Here is a 21,273-nt window from a genome sequence, read left to right as displayed (position 1 = left end):
CCCCTCCTCTCCCCTCTCCTCTCCTCTCCTCTCCTCTCCTCTCCTCTCCTCTCCTCTCTCCTGTCTCCTCTCCTCTCTCCTCTCCTCTCCTCTCCTGTCTCCTCTCTCCTCCCCTCCTCTCCTCTCTCCTCCCCTCCTCTCCCCTCTCCTCTCCTCTCCTCTCCTCTCCTCTCCTCTCCTCTCCTCTCCTCTCTCCTGTCTCCTGTCTCCTGTCTCCTCTCCTCCCCTCCTCTCCTGTCTCCTCTCCTCTCCTCTCCTCTCCTCTCTCCTCTCTCCTCTCCTCTCCTCTCCTCTCCTCTCCTCTCCTCTCCTCTCCTCTCCTGTCTCCTGTCTCCTCTCCTCTCCTGTCTCCTCTCTCCTCCCCTCCTCTCCTCTCTCCTCTCCTCCTCTCCTCTCCTCTCCTCTCTCCTCTCCTCTCCTCTCCTCTCCTCTCCTCTCCTCTCCTCTCTCCTCTCCTCTCCTCTCCTCTCCTGTCTCCTGTCTCTCCTTTCCTCTCCTCCTTAGAGGTGTCCCGTAATGACTCCTGTCCGGACCTCCCTGAGATCCAGAACGGCTGGAAGACCACGTCCCACGTGGCCCTGGTCCGAGGGGCCAGGATCACCTACCAGTGTGACCCCGGCTACGACCTGGTGGGACGGGAGACGCTCACCTGTCAGCTGGACCTGTCCTGGAGCTCCCAGCCGCCCTTCTGCGAAAAGAGTCAGTCCTTCTACACGTCACCTCACAAACTTTCATCTGCACTTATATGAATATAAATAGAACAGAACAGAACAGAACAGAATAGAATAAAATAGAATAGAATAGAATAAGATAGAATAGAATAGAATAGAACAGAACAGAACAGAACAGAACAGAACAGAATAGAATAAAATAGAATAGAATAGAATAAGATAGAATAGAATAGAACAGAACAGAACAGAACAGAACAGAACAGAACAGAATAGAATAGAAAGTCTTTTGTTGTCATTACATCCTCTACACTGGGTATAAATCCTTTTCAGTGCAGACACATAGTACATACAAAATAAAACACTATAACTAACTAAATTAATAAACAAATAAAAACAAAAAATATTGAAAATACATTAAAATATATATATAGTATAATAAAATAAATAAAATACAAAAAATATGTTAAAAATATATAAATTACAACAATAAATAAAATACTTAAAATATTGATACAAATATATAAAAAGAAATGTAAAAATATTTATTCACTGGTGAACAGCAGCTGGGTAAGAGTGTGTTGCAGAAAAAATAAATAATAATGATAAAATAATTAAGATATCAACCTGGACTTTGCAGTTAAAGCGTATTAAAATTTAAAAATCATTGTAATAATTTACAATAAGCAAATATACGATGTAAACTAGTCACACATCTTTTTGTCTACTGTGGAATCAGATCCTTAACTTTTAAATAAATAATTTTTTTAGTCTCCAAATTGAAATTTAAGCAAAGATCTGATATAAATCTGTAAATTCCTCAGGTGGATCTGGATCTTTTAAATATCTGACATCTCCTGCGTCCACTCGTTAGAAATAGACGCGTGAGCTGAACAAGTCTGACGACGAGAAACTAGACGGAACATTTATTTATCAACTAAACAGAATATTCACCAGAATCAGACTTAAACGCGTTCAGGACGTCATCATCTTCAGCTCTGCTGTTATTTATGAGCTCTGGCCTCAGTGAATCACATTTTAGTTCAGTCTGAACATAAACCTGTTAATTCTAAGTCAGATCAGAGCAGCTACTGGTTTCATTTCCTCTGAGATGTTGTGTAACTGTCCCAGTCTCTCGTCCTCAGTCATGTACTGCTCAGACCCGGGCCACGTGGACCACTCCACCCGGTCCCTGTCCGACCCCAAGCTCCTGGTGGGGACGACCATCCAGTACAGCTGCAACCCCGGCTTCATCCTGCAGGGCGGCGCCACCATCACCTGCTACGGCCGCGAGCCGGGGACGCCTGTGTGGACGTCACGGCTGCCTCACTGCGTCAGTGAGTATCCGGGTTCTCAGGCTTCACAGAAAACGCTTCGTCTCCAGTTACTCTTTTCATAATCAGCTTTTGGTTATTAGGCAGCTTAAGGAATGAGATGAATGACATGCAAACTCGTCCAAAAGCTTTTCATTTTTAAGGCATTTTGTGACGAGTAAGTTGAACAGAATATTAATTTAATTAAATAAAATGAATATATTCTCATAAAAAAGCCAGTGGCGTGGGGTCAGTCAGTCTATGATGTAAAGACACATTCACACATACACCACAGGCAATCTACACACAATCAACACACAACATCAACACAACATCAATCACTCACAAGACACATTTAACCACAAACACCTTAAACTCTAAAGTAAAGTAAAGTAAAGGCCCCAAAACTACACAAAAACACTTCCTGACTACAAATAAACACAACAGGTCATCAACATCCAGGTGTTACCTGGAAGGAAGGAAGGAAGGAAGGAAGGAAGGAAGGAAGGAAGGAAGGAAGGAAGGAAGGGAAAAAATGAAAAAGAATAAAGGAAGGAAGGAAGGAAGGACAGAAAGAGTAGGAAGGAAGGAAGGAAAGGGAGGAAGGAAGGAAGGAGCGAAGGAAGTGTTGCCCAGTTTACATCTTCTGAGGTGACGTCCATCCAAACTTTTGCACGTGTCGTCACAGCGATAGAGCTAAGGATGCTAAGCTAATTAAAACTCACTGGCTCCAAATGAAGCACCCAGATCAGTCTGGTTACTACCGTTAGCATCAGCACCGTTAGCATCAGCACCATTAGCATCAGTTCCATTAGCGTCAGCTCCGTTAGCATCAGCACCGTTAGCATCAGCACTGTTAGCACCGTTATTATCAGCACCGTTAGCATCAGCACCGTTACCATCATCACCGTTAGCATCATCATCACTGTTAGCATCAGCTCCGTTAGCATTAGGGTAGCCGTCCCTGTTAGCTGTGTCATGAAACATGTGGCTAACAGGCGGCTGGATGGACGGCTGCAGCTGTGTCTGTGTCATGAGCAGGTTCATGTTGGTTCTTGCAGAAGCAGAAACAGACACAGATCACAACGCTTCATCTCCAGCATTTCATCTCAGGACTGGTGATATGTGCGGCCGCCCGCCCGCCTGCGTGTGTTCTGGGTTAATAATGTTTGTGTGAAGTGTTTGATATGTAAATGTGATGCTAATGCACCGTACCAATCAGCTCTCAGCCACCTGGAGGAGGAGAAGGGGGGTGGAGATTTTCCATGAGTCATGTCACCTCAGCCAGAGCCTGTCGGATCTGTCAGTCCAGCTCTGATGCAAAAAAAAAAAAGGAAAAATAAATGAAAAACACACAGAACTCGTTCTCTTTCCTCCTTGTCTCCAGCCGAGGAGTCGGTTTCCTGTGAGAACCCCGGTCTCCCTGACAACGGCTACCAGATCCTGTCCAAGAGGCTGTACCTGCCCGGCGAGTCGCTCACCTTCGTCTGTTACCAAGGTTACGAGCTCATAGGAGAAGTTGCCATTAAGTGCATCCTCGGAAACCCGTCGTTTTGGAGCGGCCCCCTTCCTCTGTGCAGGGGTGAGGCTTCGCAAGGATCATTGTTTAATGTGCAGCTGTGTGCAAACGGTTTAAGGCTCTTTACACGTTTAGATTCTCATCCACTAAAACCATAACAGACACAGAGAGGAGACACCTGTTCTGACCCGGTTCACACCTGGTCTGAGTTAATACGTGTCTCCATTAATTCATCTTCAGCCAGAACTGGAGATCTGGTCTCAGTCTGTGTGTGAATCAGCAGCAGCGCCACCATGTGGTCAGTAGAATAATGTATCAGCTGCTGCCTCTGATGGATCTCTACCTACCACTGGACCAGAACCAGGGACACATGGAAGGAAGCATCCTCATGTTCCCTCTAGACCTTAAACTGTTGCACAGAACTGTAAATAATGCAGAATGAAATAATGAAATACCCTCCTGTTCTCTCTACCTTTGACCCCCCCTCCCCACTGACCACTGCATGCAGTTGACAGCCGGTTCGACCCAAACACCTCTTTCTCCAACAGGACCAGTGTTAAAGTCTCTTTTTCAGCTGGAAACAACTGGAGAGAACGTTTGCTAAAGGGCTGCTAATGTGCTAATGTTAGCGTCCGTCTAACTACAGATGTGTCTCCGTGGTTTTATAGACGTCCTCAGGTACAAAGAAGGTTTAGACTCGTAATAAAATCCAACAAAGTCACAAATGACTTCAAAAGGTTATTTTGAATTTCAGTAAATTGACAATATGTTTATGTTTTTAAGTTAGTTAAGATTAAAGACCTATAAACTGAAAAAAAATATTTAAAGATTTTAAAACACGTCTCTCTACGGCTTTTTAAAATATAATTTAATAACTCAAACTAATGAAACAAATATTATCCTTTATTTGTTCAACGAGATGAATAATTTGTACGTACATGTGAGTCCGGTTTCCGGTAACTGCTGACCAGTCGTCTACAGCGAGATGGAGGAACTTGAGCTTTTCCTCAGAAACACTTTAATGTGCTTTTTAGTTGATGTAGATTAAATGTGTGACGCAGTGTGAGATCAGAGAAGGGTCAACTTCATTTAAAATAGAATAAAATAGACTCCACAGGACGTGTGATGTCGGTTTCCATATTTACTGATGACAGACTGATGTCTTGCAGCCAACCATGACTGCTTTGGCAACCATGCTTTGGAAGGTGAGTCTGTCTGTGTGCGTCGTGTGCTCTGATGCTCTGATGCTGAACAAAGACCACGCTTTGTTTATTGGGCTGATGAAAAAAAAAAAAGTAAAAACCATCACAACAACAAAAGAATAACTTCACCTGTGTGTGTGTGTGTGTGTGTGTGTTTGTGTGTGAGCTCCGCCTGCAGCTGCAAACATCTGCCTGCCATCCCGTCTGTCGTCGTCCTTCCAGCTGTGTTTATCCATTTAATTACCACCTTTAACGCTCGTTCTGTGCCGAACCCTCGGCCTTTAGTTCACCTCCTGTGGTCGGTGTGTGTTGTGTCGTCAGTTGCGGAGGCGACCGCTGGTTCTCCTCTGGATGGAGGCAACATCGCTCTGGCCGTCTTCATCCTGGTGCTGCTGCTGTCTGTGCTGCTGGGCGGAGCCTACGTCTACGTCACACGGTGAGACGCTGCAGCGCAACCATTCATCCGACTAAAAACCTTCAACCACATGTAGCAGATGAGATGAGATGAGATGAGATCAAATAGAATAAGATGAGAAAAGATCAAATGAGATTAGTTGAGATAAAATGAGATCAAATAGAATAAGATGAGAAAAGATCAAATGAGATTAGTTGAGATAAAATGAGAAGAGCTCAAATAAGATGAGATGCGAAGAGAAGAGGTAACTTAGATGAGATAAACTAAGATCAGGTAAAATTAGATAAGATGAGAAAAGATCAAATGAAATGAGAGGATAAAATGAGAAAAGACAGAATAAGATGAGGTGAGATGAAAGGAGATGAGATGAGATTAGTCGAGATAAAATGAGAAGAGCTCAAATAAGATAAGATGAGAAAAGATCAAATGAGATGACAGAATAAAATGAGATTAGATGAGATAAAATGAGATCAAATAGAATAAAATGAGATGACAGAATGAGATAAAACGATACAAGATGAGAAAATGTCAAATGAGATTCGTCGAGCTCCAATGAGATGAGATGCAATGAGAAGAGAAGAGGTAACTTAGATGAGATAAACTAAGATTGGGTAGAATGACAGATGAGAAAAGATGAAATGAAATGAGAGGATACAATGAGAAAAGACAGAATAAGATGAGGTGAGATGAGATAAAATGAGATGAGAAAAGATCAAATGAAACAATATGGGATCATAAGATTTAGATGAGATAGAACAAGATGAGATTAAATAAAATGAGATGAGACACAATGAGAAGAGAAGAAGTAAAATTAGATGAACGGAAATCAAATGAGATGAAATAGAATAAAATGAGATTAAATGAGATGAACTGGGATCAGGTAGAATAAGATGAGATGATAAAATAAGATGAGATGAAGTGAGATGAGAAAAGGTAAAATGAGATAAGATAAACTAAGAAGAGGTCAAATCAGATAAGATAATTAAATATCTGATGAGATGAAATAGAATAAAATGAGATGAAATGAAATGGGATCAGGTAGAATAAGATGAGATGATAAAATAAGATGAGATGAGATGAAATGGAATAAAATGAGATGAAACACGCTGAGGTGAGATGAGTTTTATCATTTAGTTTAGATTTTTACTTAAAATATCTCTCTGGTTTCTCGTGGTGTAAATATAATAACTAGTGTTGGTTCCAGCTGCAGGTATCACTCCAACCTGAGGCTTCCTCTCATCTACCCCCACCCCTACCGACAGATCACCGTGGAGACGGAGTTTGACAACCCTCTCTACGAGACAGGAGGAGTGAGTGTCCAGACTTTAACCCGTCCCCCCGTCCCCTCCGCAACGTCTCAGAGTCTCTGTCTAACGCCGTCTCTCCCTCCTCTGTCTGCAGGACACTCGTGAATACGAAGTATCGATATGAGAAGAAACTCAAAGAGACATTTCTGAACCTGTCCCAGCTCTTCATCCTCCCCCATCCTCCCCCCCTCCCTCCCTCCCTCCCTCCCTCCTCCACCCTGCAGGAGGAGGAGGAGGAGGAGGAGGAGGAGGAGGAGGAGGCGATGTAAATACAGATAATGATGTCCGAGCCCCTTCTGCAGCGAGACGCAGAGATCGATCCTGTTCTCTCCTCCTTTCTATTTATTTATTTTTTATTTTAGACCTGACGGGAAACAGGAGACAACAAAGAGAGGAGGACGACAGGAGACGGAGGGTGAGAAGGGAGGAGACGCGAGTGGACGGAGATGAGGAGGAGTCGGGACAGGAGTCAGTGTGAGGACTGATGTGGAGGAGGAGGAGGAGGAGGTCGACACACTTTAGAGGAATCATGACATGGGAACCACAATATTTAAAGTCTGTCACCACGTCTCTGTGTGAACTGGTCCATCATCGCTTCACTGGAATCACAGTATGAAAATATGATGCGTTTCTGTCCAAAACTAAGAGCAACTTTGACCAAACTTAATGAAAAACTGCAAAAGGTCTAATGTGAAATGATTCTCATCAGAACGTGAGTCTGAACCCTGTGGATTTCATGATGAGGCGTAAATGCATCTGTATTAACCTCTGTATGCGACATGCTAACTCCGTAACTACGTTTCCACTCCACGGCCCTCAGACGTGTTTCATCACGTCACTGTTCCTCTAAATTTCGCCTCAGATGATTTGATAATAGAGCAGGTTTTAATTCACTGAGTTAGAAACTAGAGCGACTTTTAATCCTATTCCATCAGTTTGATTGGAGTCTATCGAAGCTAGCAACGCTAATCACTCACAGTCTGCCTACGATCCCTTAAGCTGAAACATAGACTGTATATAAATATGGAACAACTCCTCTAAAGTGAAGCCTGGTGTCTGGTTGCAGTATGGGTCATAAGCTCCGCCCCCTCCATGTTAGTGGGCGGGGCTAAAACACTAAAATTCACATCAAATAATATTTTTTCAAGGATGGTTTCTGTCATTTTTTTAGATAATTAATATTATGTTGATGGAAGTGTCAATTTTTTTTGGATAAGTTTCATTTGAGCTATTTGATGCTATAGAAACAGGATGTGACATAATGGCGACTACCAGTTGCTACGCCAACCGCTCCATAAAGAGGTCCCATTGGACCAAAACTGTTTTTAAAAATAAGTTCAGTGAATGATTCAATATTTCCTTGTGGCTGGTGAGGCTTGTCAGGTTGAGCAAACAAAAACAAGAGTGAGTCTGGAGGGAGCTCCGCCCTCATCGTAGCTCCGCCCTCAGACCGTATGGACCAGTCTATGAACAACTGGATTTCCATTTAATAAATCTACTAAAAAGAAGAAAAAATCACAGTAGCTTTCAAATACACGTGCCAATGGCAACTGTCAATCATCATGATGTCACATCCTGTTTCTATATCATCACATATTTAAATAAAATTTAACTTCCCAGAAAAACAAACATGAGCATTATATTAACTACCTAAAAAGATTAAAAGATAGAAAAAATAAATGTTTCCTCCTTCAGAGTATTCCATCCACTAATATGGATAATATGGAGTGGGCGGGCTTATTATATGACCTATCCTGCAGCCAGCCACCAGGGGGAGCTCCACATGCTCAAGGCTTCTCTTTAAGAGGAGCCGTCATGATCTTTTCTCATGCAGGTCTGTGCATTAGCCTAAATATCTCAATAAAAACTGGTGATGGAAACGCCCACATTTCTAAAAACCTCTCAGATATTTAAGCTAAAACACTTTCACGCTCTCATGAGGTGGTTTTTACAGACGTATCCATATAAAAGTTTGTCTCAAAAGTGCAATGGAAACACTTTTTTGTCCATCTTCCTCAAAGCGAAGTCTCTCTGGCGTGATGAGAATTTAAGAGAATTATGGGATATCAAGCAAAGACGAGACTTTACTTTATAGACATTTCGGAAATATCGCTTTTATTTTGCAGCTGCAGGAGATTTCTTTCATTTTCTTTTTCTTTTTTTTTCATTGCAGCATCGCCTGTGGCTGCACTTGCTGTTGCCATGGCGACCACAGGTGTTGCTAACTCTGGATGGTTGGTAGATTCTTTTTTTTTTTTTTGTAAAGGTTTCCATCCTCTTCCATCGTGAGTCACCCCCCCACCCCCCCACCCCCACTCCACTGATTTAAACAGGAAAGGAAAATGACGACTTCTTGACTTCCCCCCTCGCCGGACATCGTCTCCGAGCCCCCGACCCTCTTCACCTGCAGTCGCCTTCCAGCCTCTTTCCTCCAGCCGGTCCACCCCTGGCTGTAGCTGTAGTCGTACTTAAACCCGTGACCCCGGGGCCGGTGCAGTGCTGTTGTCTTATTCCTCACGTAGTTAGATTGATGGACTGTCGTAGGCCGGCCCCGGGGCCCCCAGGTCTGGACCCGGGTCCAGGATTAAAGAGGAAGGCGTGGGTCGTAGCTGTGGTCGATCTCCTGAGTGCAAGCTCAGTCAACCCACCAGATGATGTATTTATTTTGACGTACTTGTACATGTGACGTTTTATGCAGATTGATAAATAAATGTACATTTTCATTATGAGAAAGACAAATGTTAACAGTTTCCCTAAATAAACGGTAAAACTCCAATAAAAAGTACAAAAGATTCTTTCTAAACACACAGCTGTTCTGATCAGTTCTTCGCTGTTGTAGCCAATCAGCCATAACATTATAACCTCTGCTGCTAACGTAGCAGATTCCATAAGACCAGCTTTAAGTTCTGAGGTGGAGCCTCCAACTGAACATTTTAACGGCTTCTAACATCTGATATGTCTCCACCCACTGACAGGAACCATGACAACCAGATAATCGCTGGTCGTAATGTTATGGCTGACTGGCGTAAATCATAGAGAATGGAATGAGATTTATTGTCATTAAACAGATTGAAGCGCTTTTCCTTATCCGTGCAGACACAGAGTATTTACAAAATAGTGCAAAAAGTTCTATTTACAGAGAACTGGAAATATAGAAAGCATAAAAGTATATTATAGATATTATCTAGTGGGGCTGCATGATAAATCCTTAAAAAAAAATCGCGATCTCGATTCACACATACACGTGATCTCATTTCTAAACACAACGATTCTTAAGCATTTTATTTCACGAGCGGCATCGCAAACAAATGCTCCCATTTCTTCACAGATTTTTTCAAGCGCCCCTAAAGGCAGCACTGCCGCTGACTCCTCCCTCGACCAATGGTAAAGCGTCTTTACGACACGTGATTCCATCAGTGGAGGAGGCGTCTGCAGCTGAGTGTGTGGAAACAGTGACGGAGAGAAGCAGAGAGAAGTCAGCAGTAAACAGAGTTAAATGGATGGAGAAGAAACCACAGGTGGTTGTGGTGAGAGTCACACACAGAGTTAAAGTTCATCAGTGCAATAAACATTTTGTAAAATATATATATATATCGTGGCAAAAAATCGTGATCTCAATTCTAAGCAAAAATTGTGATTCACATTTTTTTTCAGAATCTTGCAGCCATATTATCTAGTAAAAGAAACAGTGTTATCAGTGTCATTCTGTGTGTACATCATACATTATGTTTATTATGGGATGGAGGAGATGTGGAGAGTAAGTAACCGATATAAAAACAAAAGGATGCACAACAGACAGGAAACCAATAAATTTAACAAAATAAAACAGGAAACTCAAAACACGATCACAAATAAAAGAAAAAGACACAGAACCATCACAACGTTGATGGATGGGGTCTTTGTTGCAGGTTGTTTTTCAGTACATTTGTCACCACAACAGAGACCTACACAATATCAGGATCAGGATCTGACTTTCAAACCACATTAATCTGGTTAAATACCCTCTGTCAGACGATGCTAAAGATGCTAACGATGCTAAAGATGCTTCAGACCAGCAGCACAAATGAATCCACTGACTCAACAGTTTTGAAGGTTTTCTTTGAAGCTCTTGTTCTGTTTGACATGTGACCGAGGGTTTCTGTCTTACAAACAAACCCCAACGGGGTGGGAGGTAAATCCTGCAGAAGCACCCCCCCCCTTCCTCCTCACCTCCATCTCTGTTTAACGTCCTAATGATACCTTCAGTTTCCACCATGAATGCTAATGGGAGGATAAGGCTTCCTGCCTCCATAGCGATTTCCACAGAGTTTCCTGCTGCTTTTAATTCAGCTGCTGAGAAGCTTTTAACCAGATGCTTGATGATATGAGGCACTGTGAGGAGACCCACGCGGGTTTAATGAACCCGAAGCCATTCACAGAGCCAGAAATACATTCCATTAAAGTCTGTATTTAAGGCGTTTAGTTGGCACCATTATCCAGAGAGACTCTTAATGAGCGCAGCGACACAAAGACGTAGTTAATATTACAGGCAGGTAACAGCGTGGGTCAGACTCACACCACTGAGGAAACACATGCAGCTCACATCTGTCAAAGTTATTAATGCGGCCGCTCATAAAGAGAAGCAGGTGGTTCGACTCAAGTCTCCTTTTCAGAGTTGGTTATTAGGCACTTTTCCACTTTGTCCAGGAACTTTTCTATAGGTGAGTGTTGTAGTTGGGGTTTTTTCTGCTCCAGGTGCCTGAGGATGATTAGGACAAACCTCTTTTATCAGAATGGAGTTTAATCTGAATGTTTCACCCTAGAAAAAGAAAAAATATTGGATTTATCACAAAGAGACGATTCACGAATAGGGATGGTATCGATGCTGGGTACCATAATGCTAACGGTGCTGATGCTAACGGTAGTAACCAGACTGATCTGGGTGATTCATTTGGTGCTGGTGAGTTTTTAATTAGCTTAGCCTCCTTAGCTCTATAGCTGTGACATCACATCAGTTTTTCTCTTGCATGGATGGAAGTGAACCTTCAAAATGTCTGAGACCAAACGTTTGTCTAAAGTTTGTCTGGACTTCACCTCTAAAGATGCAACAAGGAGGAAACACTATAGACCGTATATAAATATGGACACCAGGCGACGCCATCTTGTGAGTTTGGAGCCAGAGTCAGTATGAGGGTGGAGCCACGATATTGATGCCCCGCCCACATCACATCCTGTTTCTGTAGCGTCAAATAACGAACTAGAACAGAACTTTTCCAAAAAAAATGATACTTGAACATTCATCAACATTATATTAACTAACATTCTTGATAAAACATTATTTGTCAAGTATTTTGGCCCAAGTCCCGCCCACTAACATAGAGGGGGTGGAGCTTGTGACTTATACTGCAGCCTCCAGCCACCAGGGGGAGCTCTGCTTGCTTTGGCTTCACTTTAGAGGAGCTGTTCCACATCCATCTTTATAAAGTTTATAGTTCAAACTAACATCTGATGATAAACATGTTAACAAGATGAGACTGGAGATTTATTTGATGTGTGTTTGTCTGTTGACGCTAGCGACTAAAACTAGAAGAGTTCCTTTTATCTGCTCAGTTCTATTAAACGTGATGATGAAGTGATGAAGTTGGAGTGGTGTTGGTGTTTGACGCTTTATATCTTTTTGTAGTCATTGTTAGCATTAAGCATCTTGTTTCAGTGGTTTTGTACGTGCTCACAGTCATTTTTGCATATGCTCGTGTCTACTCTCCGTAACTTCCTGCTCTACGTTCATCCATTTTTGTTCACGTAGCTTTTTTGTTGTTTCTGATCTCCTTATACCTCTACACCTCACTTCATCTTTCTTTGATTTGTTTTCCAGAAAGAGATATTTAACCTTCTCAGCTCTGGACCTGATATGGAATCATTCAGATCCTCAGTTTGTCTCCTAAAGATGCTGCTTTTAGACAAAGAAACTGTAAAGAAAAGTGTGAAAGGCACTAATGCTGTTATCATCAATCCTGAGTGGGAGCGTGAATAGTTTAAACTAAATTTCCTCACAATCCATTTGATAATTCATGAGATTTTTCCCTCAAATGTCAACCTCACAGATGAAAAGATCAGCAGACCTCTGAGGAGTCTCGTGCAAACAGTCGTCGGAGCCACAAAGCTAAAGCGTGACTAAAAATAAAAATGAATTAGATTAGAGAGCACGTTTTATCTTTTAAAATGACTCCTTCTCTCCTGAAAAGAACAGCCTGCAGGAAGCTTCAGATGTAATGCATATTTACTACCGAGATGAGAGATCAGCAGTTACTGGAAATATGTACATTTGGTTTCTCTTTGTCTAATTTCAGGAAAATCCTCTGATGTTTTCAATCTTTTTTTTTTTTTAATGTAGAAATGTTGAAACTTTCTGGTCTTGAATCTCAATATTAATATATACAAAAGTTATACAAAGTTAAGGTTATAAATCATTTAAAAATTTAATCTTTGGTTTGAAATTTCAAAACTATATTTGAAAGACGATTGTGTGAGTTATATATAAATCAAGCCATAAAACATTGTATTACACAGCCTATAATCATGTTGTTTTAAATTAAATTAAACCTTAAATTAATTAAAATTAAGATAAATTAAACCTTTAGGAGTTTTTATTTTGACCCATTCAGTTTTTGAGTTTATGTCGAGTGGGAAATGTTTGTTTAAAATGCCTTTTTTGTTTTGTTTGTTTTGTTTTTCTTGATTTTTTTTAAATTTATTACTATTATTATTATTCCTGATGATGAAGTCATGCTACAACAACTTACAACATGATTAATGATAAGAATAAACCCTTTTTAAAATGTCATATTCCAAAAGTAAAACTTAAAAGCAATTATTCTTACAAACAAAGAAGGCAACACAGGGAAGTAGGAAAACACTACATGAGTTTATTTATTTATTTAAATACAAATGTGATCTGTCCAGGATCAGATTAACTCAAAAAACAAACATGTCAAATATTCATCCTGATAATTTCATAAAATATGAATAAAAGTATAATTAGATTATTAAACGGAAACATCATCTGTACTTATTTTATTTTGATTTATTTCAGTAAATAACTGCCAACTGTTTCCTGTTTTGCCCAAGGCTCTGTCTACATCCGCGTCGTTTTCTTTTTGTCACTTTTCTCCTAAAGCGTTGTCGTATCACCTCTAACGTAAGTAACGATAATATATTTACGTACATGTATTTTGTCGAGAATATTTGTGTTTAATTGACACATTAACATTTGTATTGTGTGTTTTGTTGTTAACAATAGATTATAGTTCCGCTGGGTGGTGCTGCGGAAGGATACATAGTTGGCTGCCTATAAATAGTTCTCCGGTGTGACGCGTCAGTCAGAAACAGCCGAAAGAAACAGGAAGTTCTCACGAGCAGCGACCGGTGGGAAACATTTGTTTGTAAGTCATTTGGATTTTATTTTTAAACACTAATCTTGAAAGACATTATAGTTGGTATGTTTTTCGTTACATGTAGTTAATGTAACGTGAAAAAAGCAGCTAAACGAACGAATGACGACGAGCTGCGTCAGCTGTTTGGAAGCTAACAAAGCTAATCAGGGCCTGAGCTAACATCGACAAAACGTCGCGAAGTGGTGGATTTAATCCGAACAGACAATATGTTTGCTCGATTATATACAAAAACAGGAAAAAAAAGTCAATTATTAAAGATGGTTAAATGCCTTTTGTGGCCAAATAATCGACCCAAAGATGAATAAACACCGGTTAGCTGTTTGCCGGTTAGCTTCTACTTCCGAACAGACACCGGGGTTTAAAAACAAAAGCGTCTTTTCCTTCTTTCCTTTTTTTTGTACGTTTACGCGAGTTTTCCAGTAAACTTAACAAAAATGAGGCCTCTGTTAAGACTAAAAGCGTCGAAGAGCAAGATGCGGGTGTGGCTTGAAAAGGGAGTGAACTGTTAGCTTAGCAATGGAGCTACATGATTATTTTTTTATTAAAAATGATGATTTTAGACTTAAAATGACAAGACAATGTACTATAGAGATATCAAGAGAGCTGGATAGTTCGATTTAAGTCCGGAGTCATTTATTTTGATGTAAGTAATTTATTTTTTAGCCTGATTTCGGAGCTAATCAGTTGGATACATGTCTGATGCTCATCTGAGGCCACGTAATTAAAAATGAACTTGTTCTAAATGAAGATTCATGTATTTAAATTACAGTGCTGCCCAATATTACTAGAGTATGTGGAAGTTAATCGTTTTTTTTAAGTGTATTAAATGGCATAAAGAGCTTTGTGAATTATTTCTGTGGTTTCTGTCTGCAGTGTCAAGATGCAGATCTTTGTGAAGACCCTGACCGGTAAGACTATCACTCTAGAGGTCGAACCAAGCGACACCATCGAGAATGTCAAGGCAAAGATCCAGGATAAGGAAGGCATCCCCCCCGACCAGCAGCGTCTGATCTTCGCTGGCAAACAGCTGGAAGACGGACGCACGCTCTCCGACTACAACATCCAGAAGGAGTCCACCCTCCACCTGGTGCTGCGTCTCAGAGGAGGCATGCAGATCTTTGTGAAGACCCTGACCGGTAAGACCATCACCCTGGAGGTCGAACCAAGCGACACCATCGAGAACGTGAAAGCAAAGATCCAGGATAAGGAAGGCATCCCCCCCGACCAGCAGCGTCTGATCTTCGCCGGCAAACAGCTGGAGGACGGACGCACCCTTTCTGACTACAACATCCAGAAGGAGTCCACCCTCCACCTGGTGCTGCGCCTGAGGGGGGGCATGCAGATCTTTGTGAAGACCCTGACCGGTAAGACCATCACCCTGGAGGTTGAGCCCAGCGACACCATCGAGAACGTGAAGGCGAAGATCCAGGATAAGGAAGGAATCCCCCCCGACCAGCAGCGTCTGATCTTCGCTGGAAAGCAGCTGGAAGACGGACGCACGCTCTCCGACTACAACATCCAGAAGGAGTCCACCCTCCACCTGGTGCTGCGCCTCCGCGGAGGAAACTAATCTCCACCCTCCTCCGCCCTGTTCACAGCAGCTGTCGCACATTCCTCTTTTTTCTTTTTAAAAGAAAAACAATAAAGTTTGAGCATTTCCTGACCTTTTTTTTTTTTTTTTTTTTTAAAATCGGCTTTTTATCGTTTCTTGCTTTTGCTGATATTTGAGTTCATGGCTGAGAATCCAAACGCAGTGTAAAGCCTGTGACGTGATGTGGTTGAAGTTGAGACGTGTTCATTCTGTTTTCATGTTGTGAAGCAGTTGTTGGAAATCTGCAGTTAAAGCAAATAAAATAAAAAAAAAAGCTTCTCACTGTCACATGGTGCTTTTATTTCATACCTCAGGACTAATTAGTGGCTCTAGAGGCTCTGAAATAAATATTACTGATTATTTGAACTAAATAGAAATATTAATATTGAAGTATAAACATCTAATTGTGACTAATTTAATATTTATGGTAGATGACGTGTAACCGACTGATTCCAGGTCTAATATAAGTTGATGCTTATTATTTGAAGGCTTTAATTAGAAGTAATTAAGACTTTGTCATAGATGTAAATCTACTCAAAAGTACAATAATTAATCAGCAACTAGAACTTGATCTGTTTATTAAAAGGCTTCAATTTAAGATCTTTTAACTAAACCAGATCAGTTTCATATTTTTGAGCATTGACCTGTGAGTTCATGTTGTAAATTAAACAAAATAATAACTTTCAATTTATCATAAATTATATTTTCTTATTCCTTCAAGTCAGTTTTACAGATGACAAATCTTTTTTTTTTTTTTTAAACGATTTAAAATACATTTTCCCACATCCTTAAAATAAAATCATTAATTCATAACAGGGATTTTTATATCATGAGCCACAAACAGATTCTTAATCCAGTTTTATTCCATTTTATTTCTTCAGGGCTTCGCATCCCAAACGAAGATGATGCACAAAGATTAAAGCGGAGCCGAGCAGCACCAGGTTCAGGTTCAGGTTCAGGTGGGGGGGGGTCATTTATTCTGAGCGTGGTTTTTGGTTGTTTCTTTCTACTCGTTTCTGTACATGCAGCACTCAGACACGTCTACAGGATGGTTTCAGCGCAGGCGTCGCTGAAGTGCGCGTGCAGCTTCCCACGAGGAGGCGGCCGATAGAAGCCAGACTCCTCGCAGTCCGACTCCACCCGGATGCTGACCTGAGGGACCGGCCGGTGCGGCGGAGCGTCCTCGGGCCCGAGGCTCGTCTGGGAGTGAGCAGGTGAGGGGGGGCACGTGATCTTCAGGTGCAGAGTGATGCTGAGGAACAGTGGTGGTGGAACACTTTTACTCTCCGTCTCATCTCTCACACAGTTTCCAGTTCATTAGGAACACAGAGGAACTCAGACCGTCCTGCAACCGGCTATAGATAATATTTAGAAGTAAAAATGTGCTGATTGGTTACAGGTGATTTTAGGCCTGAAAACAGACTAAATATCAAATATGTTAAACTCAAAAGGTCCCACAATTATAAACTGACAATTCAAACATCTCATTTTGTCCAACTTTAGAAGTCAGAACAAAGAAAAACAAACTTCTACCTCTTTTTTTATTGCTTTTAAAACAATTATTTGCTCATAAATAAAGTTGCAGATTCATTTTTCGTGCATCTAATAATCAACAGATCTGCGTAAACCACTTTGCTTTCAGGCTTTTCATAAAATGTTTTGTAAAACGAAATCTAACAGTTTAGAATGCACTTCTTTGCACTAAAGGTTAAATTCAGTTTGACACTCCCGCTCTAAATCATGACAGAATTAAATACATTTACTCTTATGTCTGTGTCTGGTCACATTCATGTTCTCTGTTATCCTGAGACTCTTGGACAAAACAGTTTCCCTGCGTGGATCATTAAAGTGATCTTGAATCTTGAAAACAAAAAAACTGCAGCATATTTTAACTTTTACTTCCAGCTCTCGGTTCAAATCTACCAGCTGCTCAGCTCTTTGTTGCAGGACGGCTGCTTCACATTTAATCCCATGTCCCTAATAAACTGAGCCATAAACCAAACACAAAGCTCAAGTTGCATGAAGTGGGAATCGATAACGGTGCACAGGTTTAAAGGTGGGAACTTTTCAAAGCTGCAGCGTGCTACACGGTGGTCGGACTGTAGGGGGCGCTGCTCTTCAAGCTGCTCTGAAGATGTTAGATGGAGAAGAAAGGAGATGCATGCACCCATGGAAAAGGTTTATTAATTAAGATTAGATGCAGACTAAGGACTACAGTATACAAGAAGTAGGAAGGTAAAATGTTAATTTCACGTATAAACAAATATTATCATTATTATTATTATTATTATTATTATTATTATTATTATTATCCACATCTGAAAACATATTAGTGTGGAATATAAACCAGGGAGAGGACTGTAGCCGTGCAGAAGGATGAAATGCAGGAGAGAGAAGCAGCAAATTGGTTCAATTAGAAAAAGAAACAACCAAAATCCTGTCACAATAAATCTGCTCGTACAAAGAAGATGAAGTTCCACCGTCACAACCTTTAATAGCGTTCGTGTCTCAGCCACCAACAGACTTCAGACTCTTCTCCTAAAGTCAGTTTTCTACTCAAAGTCTTTTTACATCAGTTTTCGTTGTGACTTCTTCTTAAAAAACCGAAAGTAGAAAAAAAATTCAAGGAAACTAAACTGTTCAGCTTTACAGAGAAGTTTTTTTTTTTTTAAATCAAACCTCCCTGAATAGAAACATAATGTAGACCAGCGTAAAGCCGTGGGACTGTGACGTAATCTAACGCTGTGACTTTTCACAGTGAAATCTGTAAAATGAAACTAACAGATGCAGAATGTACACATTTTACAGAAGAAAAGAGATTATAAACATAGAAGCTAGATATGCCAGGACCTACTGACACTATTAAAAGTTAAGGGACACAAAAGACTGAATTTTCACGAATATTCTGACTGCACACAAGAGATAAAAAAAGAAAAAAAACAAAAAAACAAAGCTGACACAAAGACAACTGGACTTGATATTTACATTTACAACTTGAGCCTGAAGTTTCTGAACATTAACGGGTAACTGCAGTACCACCAATCCAACAAAAAAAACACTGGAAACCTGCAAACGTATTAAGTATTAAAACTCATAATTCTGTAAAATGTAAAAGACTTGAAATGTTCCCAGTCTCTGCATCCAGCATTAGCATGCTAGCATTAGCTGTCTCACTAATACCTGTAGATCAGGGGGGCCCTAGAGGTTGGTAAACCGTGAAGGTAGTGCACGACTTTCATTAAAAAAAAAAAAAAAAAAAAGGTTTTAGATGTTATTCTGTCAGTTATCTTCACTGTAGCACGATGACAATCAAACACATGAGCTGCTGCAAAACGCTAGCGAGCTAAGGAGTTAGCCTTCCAATTTATATCAACTAAAGAATGTAATTGTAAAAGTAGTTGAAATTTTTTATTGAATTGTTTGCAAGTCAAAGAAGATGTGTGGTTGTGTTTGCACCCTGTAATAGCATGTTTAGCATGTTAGCCCTTGGTAAATTTTATATTATTATTATTATTATTATTATTATTATTATTATCAAGCATTTATTCTTGTTTAAATAGTTCACATATCGCATCTGAGAATCTGAAATGAGTTTAAATTTGACGCAGAAAAGGCGTCCACATTTGGACATTTAGCCCTTATACAGAGGTCATGTGGACGTTCAGTAGACGTCGGAAAAAAGACGTCGTCTGGTGTCACAGTCTGAACCGTCAGGGACCTGAATTAGAAAAAAAAAAAAACTTGGAAAAGACTTCGTTGGGACGTCTCTTTGTGCAATGGGGTTTGTTTAAAAGTGGTGCGATAAAAATACAGATGTTTTCCTTAACATGATGAATAATCGTGAATATTGATCAATTAATGGTGATTATCATTTTGGCCATAATCGTGCAGCCCTTAATGCAGGTGAACTTGTTGACTATATGGACTTGGGGCAGCCAGGCGTCTGACTACTAAGTGCCAAAGTCTGGGTGTTGTGGGGTCAGGGTCACTTACGTGAAGATACTCAGATAAAACAGTAAACTCAACAAGTCCAATTCCCTTTGTTTAACTTTGTTGTTGTTATTATTATTATTATTATTTTATCTGTGGGACTGAGAATCTTTACAGAAACCGTTCACAGTCGTTTCTAACAGAGCTCTGTGTTATCTCTACTGTACACGGCCGCAGTGTAAACACAACACAAGCAAACACAAATATATTCTACAATCGAACAAAAAGCCTAAAACCCGACGCACACTGTACATATAAATACACGTGTCACAGCAGCAGCTATGGATGGAGTAACTATGTGTGGTGGTGGTGGTGGTGGTGGTGTTGTGTGGCCGTGTGGTCCCAGCCTGGGTTCAGATCACTGTAGGGTACGTGTAGTTTCAGCACACAGTACCTGCGGTCCAGCTCGGTTTGGTCGGACGTGACCGTGGAGTAGGGGTTGGTTTCCTGTGGGGGGGGGAAGCAGCGACACGCATGACGGAGAGAGAGCGAAACAAGACGAAGCAAAAACACATGTAGAAACAGAGAGAGTTATTACAAGTAGCTCCAGAGAACGAGGTTTTTATATCACAGGTTTAATACAGAGACTTTTAGTATTTAATGAATTATGATTTAACATATTTCATATCAGGTAATTGTAGTGACTTTGAATGGATGTGTGAACAAATGGAGCATTTTAGATGGTAAATTATGTTTCTTATGATTCTTATGGAAGCGTGTTACATTCACTTGAAAAAATAAAAATCTTTTTTTTTTTCTTTTGTATTTTGAAGTAAAATTTTCCTTTTTTTTCTGAATTATTTATTTATTTATTTATATTGTTTGGGTTTTTTTAAGTATTTTTTTTCTTTTCAGTTTTTCTGAATTTTTCTTTCTTTCTTTCTTTTTTTTTAAAAAAAAAAAACTCTTCTGTTTTTCATGTTTTTTTTCTTCCCTGTTTTCAGGTTAATTTTTTTCCCAATTATTGAGATACTTTGAAGTCCACAAGAATGCAGCATATTTATATGCCATAAATAAATAAATAACTTAATACCTAAATTTATTTATTCATTTATTTATTTAATTAAATAAATTTAGGTATTAAGTTATTTATTTATTCATTTATTTATTTAATTAAATAAATTTAGGTATTAAGTTATTTATTTATTCATTTATTTATTTAATTAAATAAATTTAGGTATTAAGTTATTTATTTATGGCGTATAAATATGCTGTATTCTCGTGGACTTCAAAGTATCTCAATAATTGGGAAAAAAATTAACCTGAAAACAGGGAAGAAAAAAAACGTGAAAAACAGAGGAGTTTTTTTTTAAAAAAAAAAAAAGAAAGAAAGAAAGAAAAATTCAGAAAAAGTGAAAAGAAAAAAAAATACTCAAAAAACCCCAAACAATATAAATAAATAAATAAATAAATAATTCAGAAAAATTGGAAATTTTTACTCCAAATTAAATAAATAAATGAATAAATAGCTAAATATATTTAATTAATTAAATATATACCATAAGCACGGGGAGTTGCTAAGGGGATCCTAATAATAAAAGAAAAGAAAGAAAGAAACACAAGGAGGTGAATAAAACCATAGAATATAAAATATTCACTGGTGGCTGCGTGTGAAGCAGGAAGTGTCTGTTTAAAGGCAAAAATTCACAATTTGGCAAATTATTCAGAATGTTTCTTGTTGTATGTTTCTGGTAACTGCTGAACAGTCACTACTGCTACTAGTGAATTTTAATAAATCATTAAGAAGATAATCCTGTAACTCTACTATTACCATCATTTAGACAGCAACACAACCTGTGATGATTTAACACAACTACACATTAAAACGGATTATC

The 21,273-nt window shown here is 39.7% G+C and overlaps 3 protein-coding genes across 11 annotated transcripts in view; 2 read left to right on the top strand and 1 right to left on the bottom strand.

Moving 5' to 3' along the window:
- The window catches only part of LOC124996695 (seizure 6-like protein), a 54,965-nt gene extending 45,736 nt beyond the window's left edge, over positions 1-9,229 (top strand). The window contains exons 11-17 of one of the 4 annotated variants that reach the window (XM_047569957.1): positions 505-699; positions 1,814-2,005; positions 3,369-3,563; positions 4,670-4,705; positions 5,024-5,138; positions 6,328-6,427; positions 6,519-9,229. In XM_047569957.1, the coding sequence (XP_047425913.1) occupies positions 505-699; positions 1,814-2,005; positions 3,369-3,563; positions 4,670-4,705; positions 5,024-5,138; positions 6,328-6,427; positions 6,519-6,548 (863 nt within the window). In that variant the 3' untranslated portion in view covers positions 6,549-9,229. Of the gene's footprint in view, positions 1-504; positions 700-1,813; positions 2,006-3,368; positions 3,564-4,669; positions 4,706-5,023; positions 5,139-6,321; positions 6,428-6,518 lie in introns of all 4 variants that reach the window. The other 3 variants (XM_047569956.1, XM_047569959.1, XM_047569958.1) reach the window with 3 other exon arrangements.
- A 4,499-nt stretch (positions 9,230-13,728) lies between these two features.
- On the top strand, positions 13,729-15,736 carry LOC124996465 (polyubiquitin-B). The gene is made up of 2 exons (XM_047569502.1): positions 13,729-13,845; positions 14,731-15,736. The coding sequence occupies exon 2, from the start codon at positions 14,738-14,740 to the stop codon at positions 15,425-15,427; it is 690 nt and encodes a 229-aa protein (XP_047425458.1). The 5' UTR covers positions 13,729-13,845; positions 14,731-14,737; the 3' UTR covers positions 15,428-15,736.
- Positions 15,737-16,299: 563 nt separating this feature from the next.
- Positions 16,300-21,273, bottom strand: part of slc4a5b (solute carrier family 4 member 5b) — a 33,920-nt gene continuing 28,946 nt past the window's right edge. Inside the window, exons 26-27 of one of the 6 annotated variants that reach the window (XM_047569497.1) lie at positions 19,833-19,885; positions 16,300-16,700 (exon numbers count right to left, since the gene is read on the bottom strand). In XM_047569497.1, coding sequence (XP_047425453.1) covers positions 16,490-16,700; positions 19,833-19,885 — 264 coding nt within the window. In that variant the 3' untranslated portion in view covers positions 16,300-16,489. Of the gene's footprint in view, positions 16,701-19,740; positions 19,886-21,273 lie in introns of those variants that run through there. The other 5 variants (XM_047569498.1, XR_007110853.1, XR_007110854.1 and 2 more) reach the window with 5 other exon arrangements.

Source organism: Mugil cephalus, chromosome 19 (genome assembly GCF_022458985.1).
Source record: "Mugil cephalus isolate CIBA_MC_2020 chromosome 19, CIBA_Mcephalus_1.1, whole genome shotgun sequence".
Taxonomy (NCBI): Eukaryota; Metazoa; Chordata; class Actinopteri; order Mugiliformes; family Mugilidae; genus Mugil; species Mugil cephalus.
The sequence above is the reverse complement of the archived record's forward strand: the minus strand, read 5'-3'. Positions and strand labels throughout refer to the sequence as shown.

What these genes read in the sequence shown, in the direction of transcription:
- LOC124996465 (XM_047569502.1), top strand. Translation starts at nt 14,738, where the DNA reads ATGCAGATCTTTGTGAAGACCCTGACCGGTAAGACTATCACTCTAGAG.